This window comes from Benincasa hispida, chromosome 7 (genome assembly GCF_009727055.1).
Source record: "Benincasa hispida cultivar B227 chromosome 7, ASM972705v1, whole genome shotgun sequence".
Classification (NCBI taxonomy): domain Eukaryota; kingdom Viridiplantae; phylum Streptophyta; class Magnoliopsida; order Cucurbitales; family Cucurbitaceae; genus Benincasa; species Benincasa hispida.
Genome location: NC_052355.1, coordinates 25,394,148 through 25,412,727, shown reverse-complemented (window position 1 = coordinate 25,412,727; position 18,580 = coordinate 25,394,148). Strand labels below are relative to the sequence as shown.

The 18,580-nt window shown below is 33.2% G+C and overlaps 1 protein-coding gene across 1 annotated transcript; it reads right to left on the bottom strand.

The window, feature by feature from the left end:
• Positions 1-4,476: 4,476 nt before the first annotated feature.
• LOC120081558 (cucumisin-like) lies at positions 4,477-11,977 on the bottom strand. Its single transcript, XM_039036547.1, has 5 exons — positions 11,765-11,977; positions 11,582-11,649; positions 11,108-11,202; positions 5,326-5,391; positions 4,477-4,994 (listed from the first exon to the last, which is right to left on the bottom strand). Exons 1-5 carry the CDS (start codon positions 11,876-11,878, stop codon positions 4,912-4,914), a joined length of 426 nt encoding a protein of 141 aa, XP_038892475.1. The 5' UTR covers positions 11,879-11,977; the 3' UTR covers positions 4,477-4,911.
• Between the last annotated feature and the right edge of the window lie 6,603 nt (positions 11,978-18,580).

The window sequence follows — 18,580 nt, the reverse complement described above, 5'->3', positions numbered from 1 at the left end:
TTGTATCCACAAGGTTCATCAATATTTTGATCAAAGCCATAAGATTTGATCGCAGTATCAAACCTTATATTCCAAGATTGAAAAGCTTGAACCTTTTGCTCTTGACCCTAGGTCATGAATCCCCCTGGTTGTTACATGTAGATGGCCTTCTCAAGATTGTCATTTAGAAAGGTAGTCTAGACGTTCATTTGCAAAATTTCGTAGTCATAAAATGCAGCAATGGACAAAGTATTCGAATAGACTTTAGCATGGCAAGAAGTGAGAAAGTCTCCTCATAGTCAACTCCCTTAGCTTTCACCCGTTGCCACTAGTTAGCCTTAAAGGTTCACAATTTACCATCTACACCTTTTTTTTCTCTTATAGATTCATTTTCAATCTATAGGTTTAACCCATCAGGTTGTCCACAAGATCCTAGACTGAATTGAAGTACGTAGACTGCATTTTGAGATTCATATTTTTTGGTCCATTCATATTTATCTACATCATCCATTACTTGTTTATAAGCCAATGGATCCTCAACTTCCCCATATGATCTAAGGGTTTCCTCAATGAACAGACAAGTTTGGAATCCTCCCACTACGTCGAGGCTCCCTCAATTGTTGAGGTGGATATGACCTACTAGACGAACCAATATCAGCAACTCTTTTTGATGTACTAGGCACTTCAACAATTCTTGTTGAATATTCAATAGTTTCGTTGGAAAGTTCATTTAATACTATCTTCCCACACGATCTGTACTCCCTAATGTGGTCCTCTTCTAAGAATGTAGCATTTTTCAATACAAATACTTTATTATCTTTATGATCTTGGAAATAAGCACCCGTCATCCTTTTAGGTAGCATACAAATAAGCATAATTTTGAACGTGGTTCTAATTTATAAGGATTAGCCACAAGCACATGTGCTAGGCAATCCTGAATCCTGAAATGGCGTAGATTACCTTTAAAACCACTCCATAATTGCAAAGGTGTCGCAGAAAAACTCTTGGATGGAACAAAATTCAATATATAGGTTTCAATCAGTACTGCATAACCTCAGAATGAGTCAGGTAAGTGAGCGTAACTCATCATAGACTTAACCATATCCAACAAGGTTCAATATCCCCTTTGTGATGCACTATTCCGCTGAGGTATACCAGGTGCTGAGAGTTGGGATACAATTTCATATTCAATCAAATAGTTTTGGAATTTCAAATTCATATACTTTCCACCTCGATTAGATCAAAAGGTTTTTATTTTTTTACCTAATTCATTTTCAACTTTAGCCTTATACTCCTTCAACTTTTCAAGGAATTCAGATTTATGTTGCATTAAGTAAATATACCCATACCTTGAATAATCATCAGATAAGGTGATGAAATATTCAAGCACTCCTCTAGCTTTTACATTCATAGGACCATAGAGGTCCGAATATACAAGTTCTAAGGGTTCCTTGTGTTGGAATATAAAGAACACATGCAATAGCGGAAACAAAGATTTATAACGTTCTAATTACATAAAAAACAAGAGTAAACATGCATAAAGGGTTAGAAATTAAAACCTTTGTAGAATTCACTACAGTCTTCCTCTCCTGAGCTCGATCGATACCACCAACGGTAAATCCTCACTATTCTTTGGTTGAAGAACACGGTTGTGAGACTGTTTTTGTAGTGAATTTAAGAGAATTTCACTCTAAAGTGGAGAGTAAAGAGATTTTAGTGGAAGATTAAAGTCAACGTTAAAGAAGCATTAGTTCTTACAAAATTAAAAAACCAAACTATTTATAGACAAATTACATGCACAATCCTATCTTGCATGTCTTCGACCTCAAACTCCACTAGCACGAACAAACACTTCACTTGCATATCTTGCATGTGTTAATACATAACAATGATTATTTCATGGTTTGTCTTACACAATCTCATCATGTAAAATACCCCCGCTCACATTTCATTACATGAACGAACTGGTCACATCGTTTATGACACTTTACAACATTTGTAGCAATCATAAATCGGGTCGTATTCAATAATATCTCCAGAAATAGGTACCCAACATAATCCAAGTATTATAGACTGTTTAGGCTATTTTACTTGAACTTGATATAGTTTATGTCTCCACATAAAGTCCAAGTATTCATGACAATAGCCAAGGATTCGTAGTTTATTGGGTTTAGAATTAATAAATAATCAACAACACTTGTCTGAATAAACTTTATATATGTTTATTGTTTACAATAGTACGAGTTTTAGGACATAAAACCCAACAAACTTCCACTTGGACTAAAACTCCTAATGGGTTACAAAAAAGTTGAGTGGTGTGAGAGAAAACAAAATATAATAAACTAGCATCCCATACCCACAATTTCTCCCACTTGCCCTATTTATTCTACTCGTAGTCCTAAACTCTTCAGGTGATCCTCGAAAATCTTAGCCGGGAGGGACTTTGCAAACGGATAAGTAATATTGTCCTCAGACGCTATTTATCTCACAATAACGTCTCATCTTAGCATGATCTCTCTAAGAAGATGATCTCCTTTTGGCAACTACTTTTTGCCTAGTTGTGCAGCTAGAGCCTTCCCTTTCCCAGTTTCCTTGCTTTTATTTTGAATACCACTATTCTTGGAGGAAGAAGAGCCAAGTTTACTCTCAGAAGACGAATTTTTCTGGGGCTTCCTCTTTGATGTGGAAGCAACATTGCTTTTACCTCTGAACCTTTATTTTTCAATAAAGATTCGTAAATCTGGAGTTTGTTAAGAAGAGACTGCATGATGAATCCAACTTGACTCTTCTCATTCATGACAACTCCGTTCACTTTTGCAATATTAAAGTGAATCATCATGTTCAAAACATGTTTCCTTATGGAGGTTCCTTCCTTCATTTTGCAGTTGTAAATGAATTTAATTGCGTCATGCATCTTAGATGTGGACGGTTGTTCAAACAGACCCTGCAAAGAGTCCATGATCTCTCTTGCAATAGTTAATCTCTCGTGTTTCTTAGACAGTACATCACATATACTGGCTAAAATATAAACCTGAGCCTTCTAATGAGTTTTGACCCATTTGTTAACACATCCCGAACTGTTAGGTTCGCCTCAGGACCAGAGGATGGAGGAGATTTCTTTGTTAAAACAAATCAGAGATCATCTATTACTAGTATCGTGTTAATATTTGATTTTCAAGTTCCGTAATTATCATCGTTAAGCTTTTCTAAAGTTAGCAGTTGTATAATGGATGTTGGCATTGCTAGAAAAGTAAAAAAAAATTATTAGAGAAATTATTTAACTCTATTTAATCCAATTTATTTAGCAAAAATAATGTACTCGTTCTCATTATTCTTTTGCTGTGATACTTCACTAAGTCAGAATATCACCCACCGAAGTGCAGTTGACTACTCCTTCACTGAATCAAGACATTCTTGACTAAATACTAATACCAGAATAACTATTATCCTTATAGTACTTAGTTACCATTTATTTGGTCAAGATCTTTACTAACACTTAGTAAATCTTGTGAGTGTATACCCGCCACTGTCAAATCACAGAGATCAGAATCAAACAAGCTTTCGAATGAGAAACAATTGTTTAAAAATTGACCTAAGTAACCCTATCAATTTCTTGTGTCCACGATGTTCCTAATCCTATTTTACAACCCTCCGAAGGGATAGCCATCGCTGAATGACTAGCAAATGGTCGCATAAAGCCAACTAGCATACGTAAAATAGGAATCTCAGGTGTGACCTAATGGAAGAGACCGTAGGATGTGTTGACACATACCCTTCACCCACTTACTATAAACTACTTCCCCTATTCACCTTGTTATTAACCCATGCGAACACTTTTCGAATGGAGATTGCCGCTAATAGCAACTTGAAGCCAAGTATGGATCTCACGGTATGAACTCTTAGGGACGTGAAAGCTATAAATAATATATCTCATATACTATTAATCTCCCACTGAAGTGTTCTATGTTATAAACGATTGGGTATTTACTTGGTTATTAACCAACTAATTTTAACAACCTAAGTCTAGGTGAATTTTCCTAGTATAACTCTTATACCGGGATTAACCTATAATGTGTAGGTGATAAACCAATTTATTACCTTGCACAACTCATGCATGGTCATAAATTTAAGGTTATTGACTTAGACTCTAGTTTGATCTCCGCGTAGGAGGTGTTTTGTAAACCGTATATATATATATACCTGAGACGATCTTCCCAGGTAAGTAAACAACTCTTGTTTTACAAGTAATCGACCTATTCTAACTCTTAAAAATATGTGATTGAAATGCACCGATTAACCCTAGGTGAGCATGCATCTTATCTTTGTTATAGATTTTAAATGTATAGGTTATTTTATAACAATTATAAAATAAATTTATAACCCTATAACATGCTTCCTCAAACAAACATGCTTTAATATAATACTTATATTAAAACTATGCATGCATACTATATACATTATAACACCCATAATATATATCAAATGCATGCAACATGCTTATCCATATGGTGGGGTTTTATTAAAAAGAAAACTATATGGCATACTTTATGCACACATAATTAAGATAATATCATACATCACATGCATAATAAATAAACAACATTACAGTGGACCGGTTTTGACATTAAAAACAAACAAACAACTAAATTATTACAGCAACCCTCTCCAACCGGCTTCAAACTCTTTGAACCAACCCGAGCCGGCCAAAAAGCACTCGAACCGGCTTAGAAACTCCAAAAACAAGGTTGAATCGGTCAAACCGACTCAACTAAGTCAACTGGACCGGTCCGGACCTTCTAGACCGACTGGTCAATGCACGCACTGACCGGTCAACGAAAAGAGGCACACCGATCGACTAGAACGGGTTGAACAGAGTGAGTTGATGCAGGCATGTGCAAAGAAGCCACTGAACTGGGTCGGGCCGCCAAGTTCTCAAGTCTGGTAGCAAGTTTGGAAGTAAAAACTGGGTATGGGAGGTGACTTTCGGGTCTGTAATGTTGTCCTCGATCCTGGAACTGAACAATTACAGCTTAAGAACAACATGACTCAAACAAATTTAGAGACCCTTTGATACACATTAAAGCTCATATACATGTGAGCAATTACAAATTTGAACAAGAAATTAAAAGAAAACTAATGGCAAAACCGTAAAATATCCACCTTAGCTAACAATTCAATCAATAAATGAAAAAACACCCACCAATATGCAATAGAACATTATAAGCATGCTCTGATACCAATTGTTGGAATATAAAGAACACATGCAATAGTGAAATCGAAGATCGATAACGTTCTAATTACATAAACAACAAGAATAAGCATGCATAAAGGGTTAGAAATTACAACCTTTGTAGAATCCACCGCAATCTTCCTCTCCCGAGCTCGATCGACACCACCAATGGTAAATTCTCACTATTCTTCGATTGAAGAACACAGTTGTGAGACCGTTTTGTTAGTGAACTAAAGGAAATTTAACTTTAGTAAAGTGGAGAGTAAAGAGATTTTGGTGGAAGAGTAAAGTCAACGTCAAAGAAGCATTAGTTCTTACAAAATTAAAAAACCAAACTATTTATAGACAAATTACGTGCACAATCATATCTTGCATGTCTTCCACTTCAAACTCCACTAGCATGTAATCTTTAGGTGTCAAGCTTTGGAAGTGCCACTTTAAAGTTCACTTAGTTAGTGGGAAAATCAAACAATTGAATTTTTCAACAAACTAATTTATAAACTAAATAAATCAATTTTTATGGAAAAAAACATTTTCATAATTTATAAAATATTTTAAAAAACATATTTAATATCACATATTAAATTGTTTTTGACACCTAACTTTGATTAATCATATTAATCAAGTTTAAAAAACACTTTCATGCTAATGTTCAAGAATACTCTAAAAAATAATTAATTAATAAATAAATTATTTAATTGTAAATTATATCTCATATAAAATACGGTTTTCCCTAAAACTCGATTTTGAACATTTCAAATTATTAATTCACCTAGTTCTTCAATTTCTTCCGTAGTGAGCTAGCAAGGAGACGCGATGGATCTACAGATCATGGGCTCCAACGACCCGAGACTAACTGGTCAAACCCTTTAACCTAGTTAATCAACATTCGTTAAGTAACAAGACTGTCTACTATAGCCTAGTTGCACTCAAGTAAAGGCTTTGAAGAGAGCTTAGATGAATTCCAGAAGATTATAGTTGATCTCAATAACATCAGTGAGAAGATGTCGGATGAAAATCAAGCAATTATTCTTCCAAATTCTTTGCCAGAATCGTATCGAGAAGTTAAGGCAGCTATTAAATATGGACGAGATTCATTGTCCATGGATATAGTGTTGAATGCCTTGAGAACGAGAAATCTTGAGATTAAAAAGAAACGCAAGGATGGAGAGTTACTCATGGCCAGAGGCAGAAATGAGAAAAAGAACGAAAAAGAAAAAGAGTCGAGATCCAGGTCGAAATCAAAGAGGAAAAGCAAAAAGTGTTTCCTATGTCATAAAGAAGGACACTTTAGAAAAAAATTGCCTTTTGAATAAGAGCAAGGAAGCATCAAGTAGCAAGCCAGGGGATTCTAGTGTAGCAAATATTACCAATGGGTATGATTCAGCAGAGGTTTTGATGGTGTCCAACAGGGACATTCAGAATGCTTGGATCATGGATTCAGGGTGCATGTTTCACATGACTCCTAATCGGGATTTCTTGATTGACTTTCAGGAAAATGATGGAGGATCAGTTCTGCTTAGTGATTATGGTTCTTGTGATGTAAAAGGAATTGGGTCAGTTCGAATTGCAACACATGATGGTATGATTAGAATTCTTACGAATATAAGGTATGTTTCAGAACTCAAACGAAATCTAATTTCTCTGGGCGAATTAGATAGAACAGGTTATTCTTATAAATCTAAGAATGGAGTTCTGAAGGTTATCAAGGGCTCTTTGATTAAGCTGAAGGGGACCTTGAGGAATGGTCTTTATGTGTTAGAGGGTACTGCAGTTTCAGGTAGTGCTGCTGTTGCATCTGGGAAAGAAACAGATTAATCCATGTTATGGCATAACAGATTAGCTCATGTGAGTGAAAGAGGTCTTCAAACTATTTCAGAACAAGGTTTGCTTGGAGGAGTTAAAGACATTGAACTCCCATTTTGTGAACATTGCATAATGAGAAAGTCTACCAGAGTGAAGTTTGGGAAAGGGAAGCATTCTACCAAAGAAATTTTAGATTATATTCATTCAGATTTTTAGGGTCCTACACAAGTACCTTCTATGGGAGGTTCAAGATACTTTATGTCGATTATTGATGACTTTTCAAGAAAGGTGTGGATGTATCAACTGAAACAGAAGGATGAAGCTTTTGGGAAATTTCTTGAATGGAAAAAGCAGGTTGAGAACCAGACAAGTAGAAAGGTAAAGTATTTGAGGACAAGCAATGATTTAGAATTTGTGAATCACAAATTTGATAAATTTTGCAAATTTGAGGGAATTACGAGGCATGTCACTGTTACGTACACTCCACAACAGAATGGTTTAGCTAAGAAGTTCAACAAAATAATTATGGAGCGTACAAGATGTCTCTTGACAAAGGCTTCATTACCCTTGAAGTTTTGGAGGGAAGCTGCCCAAACAGCCTCTTATCTTATTAATAGGAGTCCGTCTTCCTCTTTAGGCCTAAAGACTCCTCAGAAGATATGGACAGGAAAAGCTCCAAGCTTGGATCATCTCAGAGTGTTTGGATGTTCAGCTTATGCTCCTGTTAAGGAAGGGAAGCTGAACAATAGGGCACTGAAATGTATGTTTATTGGCTATCCTCAGGGTGTTAAAAGATATAAACTTTGGTGCTTGGAAGAGGGCAGAAATAAATGTATTATCAACAGAGATGTGACCTTTAATGAAACAGAGATGCCATTTCATGTCAAAGAGCAGCAGAAACAACAGACAGTTGATCAGGTTGAGGTAGAGGTTAGAATTGATTCTAAAGCACAACCATCAGTTAGTTCAGGTGATTCCAGTGATCAGTCATCCAGTTCTGATGGTAGACAACCTCAACTGCAAAGGACTTTGATTGATGGGGAGCTTTTGGTGAAAAAAGCTCAAGTAGAAATGACCTACAGAACTATCAGCTTACTCGTGACAGGCCTCAACGGGTGAGGCAAGCTCTTACGAGGTATGGTTATACTGATTTAGTTGTGTATGCTCTTACTTATGCAACTAACAGTATTCAAGCAGAGTCTCTTACTTTTGAGGAGGCTATTATATCTGATTCGAAGGAATAGTGGAAGGATGCTATGGAAGCAGAATTGTTCTCATTATAGAAAAATCAGACATGGTCATTGGTTCTAAGGCCTCCTAATCAGAAACTCATTCAGTCAAAGTGGATCTATAAAATCAAGCCAGATACAGGAGGTGAGAGCAAGCCTAGGTATAAGGCTAGACTGGTAGCCAAGGGCTACACTCAAAATGAGGGAGTTGACTTTCATGAGATTTTCTCTTCGGTGGTGAGGCATTCATCCATTTGATTAATTTTATCTATTGCTATTCACTTTGATATGTTTGTTGAACAGATGGATGTCACCATAGCTTTCCTTCATGGTGAATTGGAGGAAGTGATCTACATGGCTCAACCTAAGGGCTATGAGGTGAAAGGAAAGGAAGACATGGTTTGTCGTCTTCACAGGTCCATCTATGGACTGAAGCAATCGCTGAGACAATGGTATATCAGGTTTGACACCTTTATTCTAAAGCACGGGTTTCACATGAGCTCATATGATGCCTGCATGTACTGGAAACTATCTTAGAAAAGTACATACACTTATCTACTTCTGTATGTAGATGATATGATTCTAGTGTCTAAGGATTATTCTGAAATCTGTGATCTCAAGAAACGATTGAGTAGTGAATGTGAGATGAAAGATTTAGGTGAACTGAAAAGGATCTTAGGCATGGATGTGAAAAGAGATAGGGAGAAAGATTTGTTAACCATTTCGCACGAGAGTTATATGTATAAACTGCTTGAGAAGTATAATATATCTGGTTGTAAGGCAGTTTCTACACCCTTAGCATCTCATTTTAGGCTTTCTTCGTCTCAGTGTCCTGTTACTAAACAAGAAAGCTTAGAGACGACTAATATTCCCTATTGTAATGTTGTTGGAAGTATTATGTATTTGATGATTTTTACTAGGCCTGACTTGGGATATGCTATGAGTATTAGGTTTATGTCAAATCCTGGGAAGGAGCATTGGAATGCAGTTAAATGGGTGCTTCGATATTTGAAAGGTAGTGCTAGTGTATCATTGTGTTTTAGCAGGGATTGTGATAATTCAGCACTGTTGGAAGGTTTCACATATGCAGATTATGCTGCAGACCTTGCAAAAGAAGGTCTCTATCAGATCATATTTTTTGTTTGCTTGGTAATGTGGTCAGTTGGAAGCTTGCTCTACAGTAAGTTGTTGCCTTGTCTACTACTGAGTCAGAGTATATTTCAGTGGGTGAAGCTGTGAAAGAGGCGGTGTGGTTGAAAAGGATAGTTGGTGAGTTGTTGTCGCAGGAGTTCATTCCTATCGTCCATTGTGATAGCCAGAGTGCTATTCATCTTGCAAAGAATCCATCTCATCACGAACGGTCTAAGCATATGGATGTCAAGTTTCATTTTATCAGAGAAGTTGTGGCCCAGAAAGATGCTGAACTGGTCAAGGTTCTTACAGTTGAGAATGTTTTAGATATGTTAACCAAGATTCTTCCAGCCCATAGGTTCAAATACCTATTAGATGGGCTGAATATTAAATCTGGATGTTAGGAAGATTGGAGAATCAGCTTGGCACTTAAATATTCTTGTTATGAGGGAGATTTGTAGAAAATAACAAGGTATTTAAGTGGGTTTTTTTAAAAAAATTAAAGGCCCAATGACATTATCATAATTATTGAGCAGTGGCAAACTTGTAATTTTCTCTTCTTCTCCAAAAATAGGGTCTGTATTTGTGATCTTGAGGCTGGAAAAAATAGAGTAGCCACCACAGGATGAAAAACAAGACACGCTCGTCCGAAGCGGTCTGAGAGAGAGCGAGAGAAGGGAAGCCGCTGGTATCAAAGCCGTCCGCTATGTGAGCGTGGGCATGGGTCTCCGTCAGCGCGGATTCGAGTGTGGGTGTCGAGTCCTTGAAGAGTCGTGCACCAATTAGAACTTGGGTGTCGGGTCAGACTTCGCCGATCTAACCAGCGGTGTGGGCTTGCATCTGTCGAGCCGGCGGTTCGCCATGGTAGCTGCGTCCGGCAGTGGTTGTCGGGTGAGAGAGAGGAGCAGGTCTGCACTTGGTTCGCCAGTCAGAGGCGGATAGCATACTATTTTGGGCTGTTTTGCAGCGAGTTGTTCTCAGCTTTCAGAGACGACGTTGTGTGCAGATCTCTCAGTATTAGTGGATACCGAAATTACAGATTTGTGAATTCGTTGATTATCTGTAATTTGTAAAATTCCTTTATTGCTCATTAATAAATTAATTCAAGCTGGTTCTCAAAGTGGATGTAAACCAAATTGGTCGAACCACTATATATCTTGGTGTTCTTTACTGCTTTCGATTTATTTCTGCTGATTGTTTGTGTTCTGTTTGGCCATCTAAGTTAGGTTCAAGAACTCTCACATTTTTTTTAAAAAATTAATCCCATAGACACTACGTCCACCTCCAAATTTCTTCATTTCTTATCTACTTTCTACCAATGGTTTTAAAAATCTAGATATAATTTAAAAACTAAAAAAATAACTTTTAAAAATTTGTTTTTTTTTTGAAATTTCGCTAAGCATTTAACAATTATACTAAAGAAAGATGAAATTCATTGTAAGAAATAAGAAGAAAATAAGCTTAATTTTCAAAAGCAAAAAACAAAAAACAAAATGGTCACCAAATGGGGACTAAAAAAAGTAGTTTTTAAGAACTTGTTTTTGTTTTAAGAATTTGGTTAAGATTTAACCTTCTTTTACTTTAGAAAGATGCAACTAATTGTAAGAAATTAAGAGAAAATATACTTAATTTTTTTTAGTATAATAAAATAGACTTAATTTTCAAAAACTAATAAACAAAAGACGAAATGGTTACCAAACAGAACCTTATGTTAAATAATAAGTACACGTACTTGCAATCTTTTTAGCTTCTTCTTTAGTGAGTTTCACTGCGAATCGATTGAAACTTCTCTTGTAGGTATAGACCACAGATTCTGGAGCAAAAGGGCTAAAGTACAAAACATACAAGATGATTACAACAATTAGGCTTTAGATGTTAGTTGACATTTTATAAACAATGACAGATTTAGTATATGATGTTAGTTTAACAGAAATGCCTCATTTTCTGTAATTTTTGTGGATTAACATAAAATTCATATAAGATGTCAGTTTTAAACTGCTATCTAAACGGTAGTTACAATGTCGGTTCTAAACAAAAGTATTATAAAGTTGCAACTCTTGTGATAAAAATCAGCCTAGTTTTCTATATATATAAATACATATTGTAAAAAAAAAATGAAGAAAGATTCGAGGAAGGCAATTAAGCTTAAAATAAATAGAATAGGTTGAATGTTTAGGTATTATGTAAATGAGTGGAATATATATACAGTGAACTGTGATGTAAATGAGCGGAATCAGGGTCGTCCTTCAGCTTCCCCATGTATACTATATAAATCTGCAATGTTTTTTAAAATAACAAGAAAAGAAAAATATGTAAAATAAACCCCATCATATGTATACATATATAGATACATTATAAGTATAGTTGCTCAACTTTTAATGTTTTATACCTTTTTGCCATCATCGTCGGAATCCAAGCTAGAAGCGAGCAATGTACTCAAGAAAAGGCTGAGAAGGAAAAGCTTGAAGATCAAAGAAAAAGACATAGCAGTGCTTCTTGTCATCAGGGAAAATCTATGATATCTTAGAAGGTGATTTATGAAAGTGAAGAATAAATGAAGAAATAAGGCCTTTTTATAGAAAAATTTGTTTAGATGTTGTTGTCCTTTCCCATCGAAACTGTTAGATGAATTTGCAAGCCCCCTAATAATTATTGGATATAAATTTTAGGTCGTTTTATAGTTTTGCTCTCATACATTTAGTGATATACAAAATTGTCAGTCACATTGTTTCTCCTTTTATTGACACAAGTGAGAATTTTTTTTTTTTTTACTAGAGGAGGGCAGGGTCAATAGGTGCACCTGTATCCCGAATACAAAAGAGATGCCTTCAATGAAAATGAATAATTACAAAGGAGATCTCGGGAAGAACTTAATGCCAATTCAACGAAAACCTATGAAGCACAAACACAGATAAGGCTACACAATACGGATACGATTGGATATGACGATTCGTCCATTTCTAAAAAACTAAGATACGGATACGTCTAAGTATGCGTTATTTTTTTTAATATATATATTTTAAAAAAATGAGGATACTGATACGTTGAAAATACATTTTTTTCTTTAAAAAAATCTAGGACATAGATAAATTTAGCATACAAGTTAATAACAATAGCATGAAATAGAATACAAAGACTAAAATACAATACAAAAAAAGCAACATCTAAGATGTTGAAATATAATAGTTAATAAAATGCAATAGAATAGGGACTCATATTGCAAAAAAGAAGAAGAAGAAGAAGAAGAAGATTAGAGAGAGAAGTATGAAGATAAATGAATAACTTAATGTTGAAGATATCCAAATGGTTTGTATTTTGGTGGACTTTATGGGGGACTCAAATGTGAAGATGGAGATTATATGCTTCTAGTCTAGGGTTTTGTCCATTATTTATTTATTTTTTTCATTTAGTTTTGGACTCGAATAGTGAGTTTTTTAAATAAGTTGCCTAATTATAGATTGAAAAAGATTAGATGAATTACTTGTTTTTTTTTCTTAAAAAAAGAATACACATAGAAATAGATACGTCAAATCGTGTGTCAGATACGTATCTGAAAAGTATTTGGAGGTATCGGTATCCGATACGTGTCTGATACTGATCCTTTGTCTCACATGAAGTATCTATGCTTCATAGACAAAAACAAAACATCAAAGGAGATACTAGAGAAAAGCCTTCTCGTTTAATGAAATATAAAGAGATACCATAATTACAAAAAGGGGGTGATTTAGCATACCATGAAGTTGTCGTGAATAAAATATATGTTGTGTTGTGGCAAAATATTAGTATTGTTTCCCACATAAAAAAAATTCAAGAAAGTCATGAGCTCCAAGAACAAAAACACAATAGGAGGCTATACCTTTGGTTTCAAATTGTTCCGATTAGACACACTTTAAGTTTGGTTGTACTAACTTAGTTAAAGTCTCTTTATATATTCTCTAGTGTGAGTGTAGGAAAATAGTGTAAGTATTATAAAAGTTATGAGAGAAAGCTCTTGTAATTGAGATCGGAGAGAGAATTATTTTCCTGCTCGTGGTTTTTTTTCCAATTGGTTTGGAGTTTTTTCATGTTAATTCTTATATTTCTAGTTTTATTGTTTTGTTTTAACTTCTCTATTATTTTTCTGCTTATTCCAGCGGTAGCGGTGAGAAGCTTTTCCTAACAATATCCTTCTAAAGATAATTAGCCAAATATTCCATAAACTGGCATCCGCCAAATTACTCCAGAGGACCTTCATGTTAGAGGAATGATTAAGTTGAATAAATTTATCAATGATGTTGTCCAGAGAATTGGAAAGAGTAAAGGAGGAAACACTTTTGAAATAGGAGTAAAATATCTAATTTTATCACCCAAATCTCTATTATTGTTGTAGATGTGATTTTTTTTCTCTTACTCAACTTAATTCTTTCTCCATATTCAAAACTCATGTCATTGTCACATAAGTTTATTCTGGTTGAATTTTAACATTTTCCTTTAATTGAAAATTGTTAAAAGAAATTGAAACTATTTTTAAACAATAAACACTCAATTGAAAAAAAAAATTATAAATTCAATCGTAGAGGCAAAAGATATATATATTTAGCCATAGAAGTATTACACTTATTGTTTGAGGAAATTATTTTAAATGATAAATCTGCTGAAAATATTTACAAATAATAATAAAATATCACAGTCTATTATTTATATTCATTATGATAAACTATTTAAAATATATTTTGTGTCAATACTTACATAGTTGAATGAGAAACCATTTACTTTTTGAGGTCATAGGATGAAATTCTTACCTCCACATAATTGTTATATGATGTGACAAGGCACGAATCTTGCACATGATATTTGTTTTGTTTTGCTTTATTGCATTATTTAACTTTTCTTGGTTTTCGACGTGTGTTCCACATGATTATTGGTTTTTCAAACATAAAATTAGTAAATATAACTTATAATAATATTTTGCTAGTAATTATATAATGATAATATTTTTATTAACATGTAGTTGTTAATCTTAAATTATTATCTTTCTAAAACAAAAAATCTTAAAATCATTGATTGATCACTTGCAATTTCAGACATCTTCCTTTTTCCTTCGAGTAATGCTGTTTTTTTTAAAGGGAAAAACACTGCACGTTGTTGTTTCTTCATTATTCTAGGTTAGATTATAAAAAATATCCCTAAATATTCTAAGTAAAAAATATTTTTAAACTTTCAAAAATTTTAAAAATATCATTAAGTTTTTAAAAAAGAGTTAAAAAATATCCCTTTCATTAGTTTTAGATCGAAACCGTTAAAGTTTTATTTAAAAAATACCCCTTGACTTTTAAAAGTTTTAAAAAAGAAACCTAACTTAAAAAGTTAAAAAATTAAATTCATTGGTAGTATATGAATATAAACCTTTAATATATCTCATTGCAAAAATAATTTTAGAATTAAAATAAAATTAAAATAGTTTCACCGTTAATATGGTGATCAATTTGCTTGAAGTTTTCTTATGTTAAAAAAGAATCAAATTTTAGAAAAATTATATAAATATCCTCATTTTTTTCATATAGAGACTTTCATTTTCTCTTAATTTTCAATTGTTAGCTTACACCAATTTTCTCAACAACCAAAATAAAAACCAACATTTTCATAACATCTCACAAATTTTCAAAATTGAAATCTCCCCTTAAAACATGTCAAAATGAAAAATAATCAAATAAAAAAAACGTATTTAGCTATCAACAAACTACTAACATAAAACTTTGTTAAGACATTTAAGTTTTAAAATTCTTAGGTGCTTCCTTTATTCTCTTTCTTCTTATTATAGTTCACGTACCGTAACTAAAGAAAGGAGGGGTGAAAAAAGATGGAAAATAGAGAAGTAAGATAGTGTTAATAATATTTGTTTAGATAACAATAAGGGTACTTTTGAATTTTTTAAAGTTCAAGAGTATTTTGAAACTTTTGAAAGTTCGAGGGTATTTCTGACATAAAATATTAACGGTTTCCATCCAAAATTAAAGGTATGGGTATTTTTGAACTCATATTGGAAGTTTAAGGATATTTTAAAACTTTTAAAAATTCAAGGATATATTTTGAGGTAAAGTATAAAGTTTAAAGGTATTTTGTATAATTTAGCAATTTTTCATAAAAGGACAAGTTGATTATTGATCAAACATTTTTCTAATAAAGTATGATAGTTTTGTAGTACTAAAAAAAGTTCCAGGTAGAAAATGAATGAATTGAGGAAAGTGAAACAAACTGAATTATGGGATGAGAGAAACAAAATTGAATTTGGAGGAAAATGATGAAGATCGTACAATAATGCTAATAAATAGATGAAAGATTGGACTTTTTACGAAAGGATAATGCTTAAATTTGGCATTAATTTAAAACAAAAATAGAGAGTTATCATCATTTTTCCTAATTTTCTATAAACAACAAAAACTGTACTCAATCTTCATTAGTAAAGAACTTGGATCTTCTTGTGGACGTAGCAATCTTGTCGAAACACGTAAACTCTGTGCTTCATCTTCTTGCCTTTATCTTTCCTATTCATATGACTGTCTTCTTTCTGCAAATCACGTGCTATACACTCACTACTCAAATCGCGTACTATACACTCACTATTCAAATCGCATCGAATAACAGAGTATCGAGTTCAATCGTGCATCGATCGTTGCTGTCGAGTTGATCGTTTTCACCTTTGAGTGGCACCGAGTATTGTTCAAGAATCATCGAGTAAGATCGAGTATTAGTTTAATTGTCATCGTGTTTCATCGAGGATTTAACAGAGAACTCGGGAGTCGATGAAGGGAATTCTCATCGAGCATCGAGTAGGAAGACATCGATCGTCGAGTATCGATCATCGAGGATTTAGCAGAATATTTCTTAACCTTTTCTTCATCTTTTTCAGTGTTGATATTTGAGTATTTGGATCTAGTGAAGAGTGGTTAACCCAACAATAAATGTATGAACGATTGGTGAATAGTTAATTTGAAATTTACGGTATTGGATTTTGAAATTTCATTTAGGATGACGGAAGTTTTTTTCTTAAAAAGAAGTTATGTATTAAACTGTTGACTCAATGGGCTTTTCTGCTCATTAATTCTTTTATTTTAATCTCTCGTCTAGGTAGCTCTTGAGTTTCGATCAACATTAGCTGCTGAGTATTTGCATTTTTCATCATACATCTAGAAATCAAGTCTCGTTTTGTTTATGAACTTCAATCTTACTATATATTTGGATGATAACACGTCTTCATTTATTGATGATTTTAGTGTTTTGAGTGTTCATAGCATAGAGCTTAGACAAACGTTTCAAACACATTTTGAATCGCTTAAATTAGACATTAAATGAACAAATTGTGGCAGAAAGAAGATTTGAAAGAAGAATCTTATGTGGTGATGACATGGTACACATAGACCAATCTCATGACAATATGAGCTGAAGAGATAATAAAGACGTGATGCTAAATCAACTCATTAAAGTATTCAAATCATGACACATGGCATTATCCAAATACTCTTTTTTTTTAATTAAAATAATTTAAAAGGATGAAATTTTAAAAATCAATTCAAAATAAAATTAAAAAAAAGGTGCCAACGGATCTTTTTTTAATCTACTATTATTATTATCATTTTTATAATATCCTTTCCTTATGTTGCTATTTAATCTCCATCTTTTACTCCTACGATCCCTCGTCCAATGGCCATTTTCCAATCCTACATAAATCTCAATAATTGGTTGGAGTAGATTTTATCGTCTAGATCGAAACAAATAATCTAATCATATCAACTCAAAATTAATGTAATAGTGGTAGCACAGATCAAACACACGAAATCCTCGAATTTCTCAATTAAATAGCTTTTAGTCCAAGGGTAACCAAAGAGGGAGTTTTGTGAAATTGTTTTGTTGCAAATAAATTTAATTGTATAAAATAAAATAAAGTGTTGAAATTCAATTTGAGAAGGCCTAGTTTGAGTTGTTTCGAAATTCTCCTAGTCAATGTATTCGATCATAGAATTCTCATTGCTAGAATCAAGTAATTGTTTATATCTAATTGAATTAATTGGAACGACAAGTTAATTCGACCTAACCAACTAATTAGCCCAATTTAAATCGATGAACAACATACAAATTTAAGTTGGCCTAATTGCATTAAGATCTAGGACAAAGTTAGATTGAACATCTAACAGGAACACTCTTAATTAAATATTCATGGAATCAATTCTAAGTTGGTTAGAACAATACTCATCCAAATTGATTCGCAAGCTAACCTAACCTATTGCTTCTAGACTATCAACACAAGATTATATGTCATGTATTAAATGTCAAGCAAAAGTGATAATCATAAATTCCCAAAAATCCAATAATATAATCATAATCAATCGAGAGTTAAATTGAATTCGACAATTACAATAAACTAGTTTGAAATCTCAAAAATATATTGAAATAGGTATAATAATCCTAAATCCAAGCTAGAAATGATTACCTTAGCTCATAATATTCATGGTAAATGCCAAGGAATTGTACAGATACATCCTCAAACAAATAATAGAAGAAAAATGGAGAAAAATAGTGTAGAAGTCGGCTAGAATCGGATCTCCCCCGTCTCCCTTGTTTCGATAATTCGACAAAAAATATATTTATAAAACTGGCACAATGTTGCAGTACTGAGAGCACCGTTAAATAAATTATTTGTAATTTTAGGTGAATTGAACTTTTCACATTGGACATACATAAAGTTTAATAACAACAAACACACTGTAATTATAAAGCTTGCAGCTCAATTTCCAATCCTCAATAACATAAATGAACAATGAATGTAACGAGTGATTTGGACTTGTTATATCATTATTGTTTTGGTATACAATTTAAATGTTTTGGATTGATCTCACAAACACACTGTAATTCTAAAATGTTTAGCTTGATTTTCCATTATGAAAAATCAAATGACTGAACAATCAACATAAATTAGTAATATTTAACTTTTAATTCCATGTACAATAATTGTTATATCATTACTGTTTTTGTATACAATTTGAATATTTTGGATTGATTTAAAAAACACACAGTAATTCTAAAACGTTTAGCTCAATTTCCCATTATGAATAATACAAATGACTGAACAACCAACATGAATTAGTAATATTTAACTTCCACTTCCATGTACAATCATTGTCATATCATTACTATTTTTGTATATAATTTGAATATTTTGGATTTATTT

Coding starts and splice junctions, on each gene's coding strand:
- LOC120081558 (XM_039036547.1), bottom strand. CDS start 11,878: ATGACAAGAAGCACTGCTATGTCTTTTTCTTTGATCTTCAAGCTTTTC. Junction 11,203..11,581: donor CATTTACATCACAGTTCACT/GTATATATATTC, acceptor TTTGTACTTTAG/CCCTTTTGCTCCAGAATCTG. Junction 4,995..5,325: donor TTGCGGTGGATTCTACAAAG/GTTGTAATTTCT, acceptor GTAATTGTTCAG/TTCCAGGATCGAGGACAACA.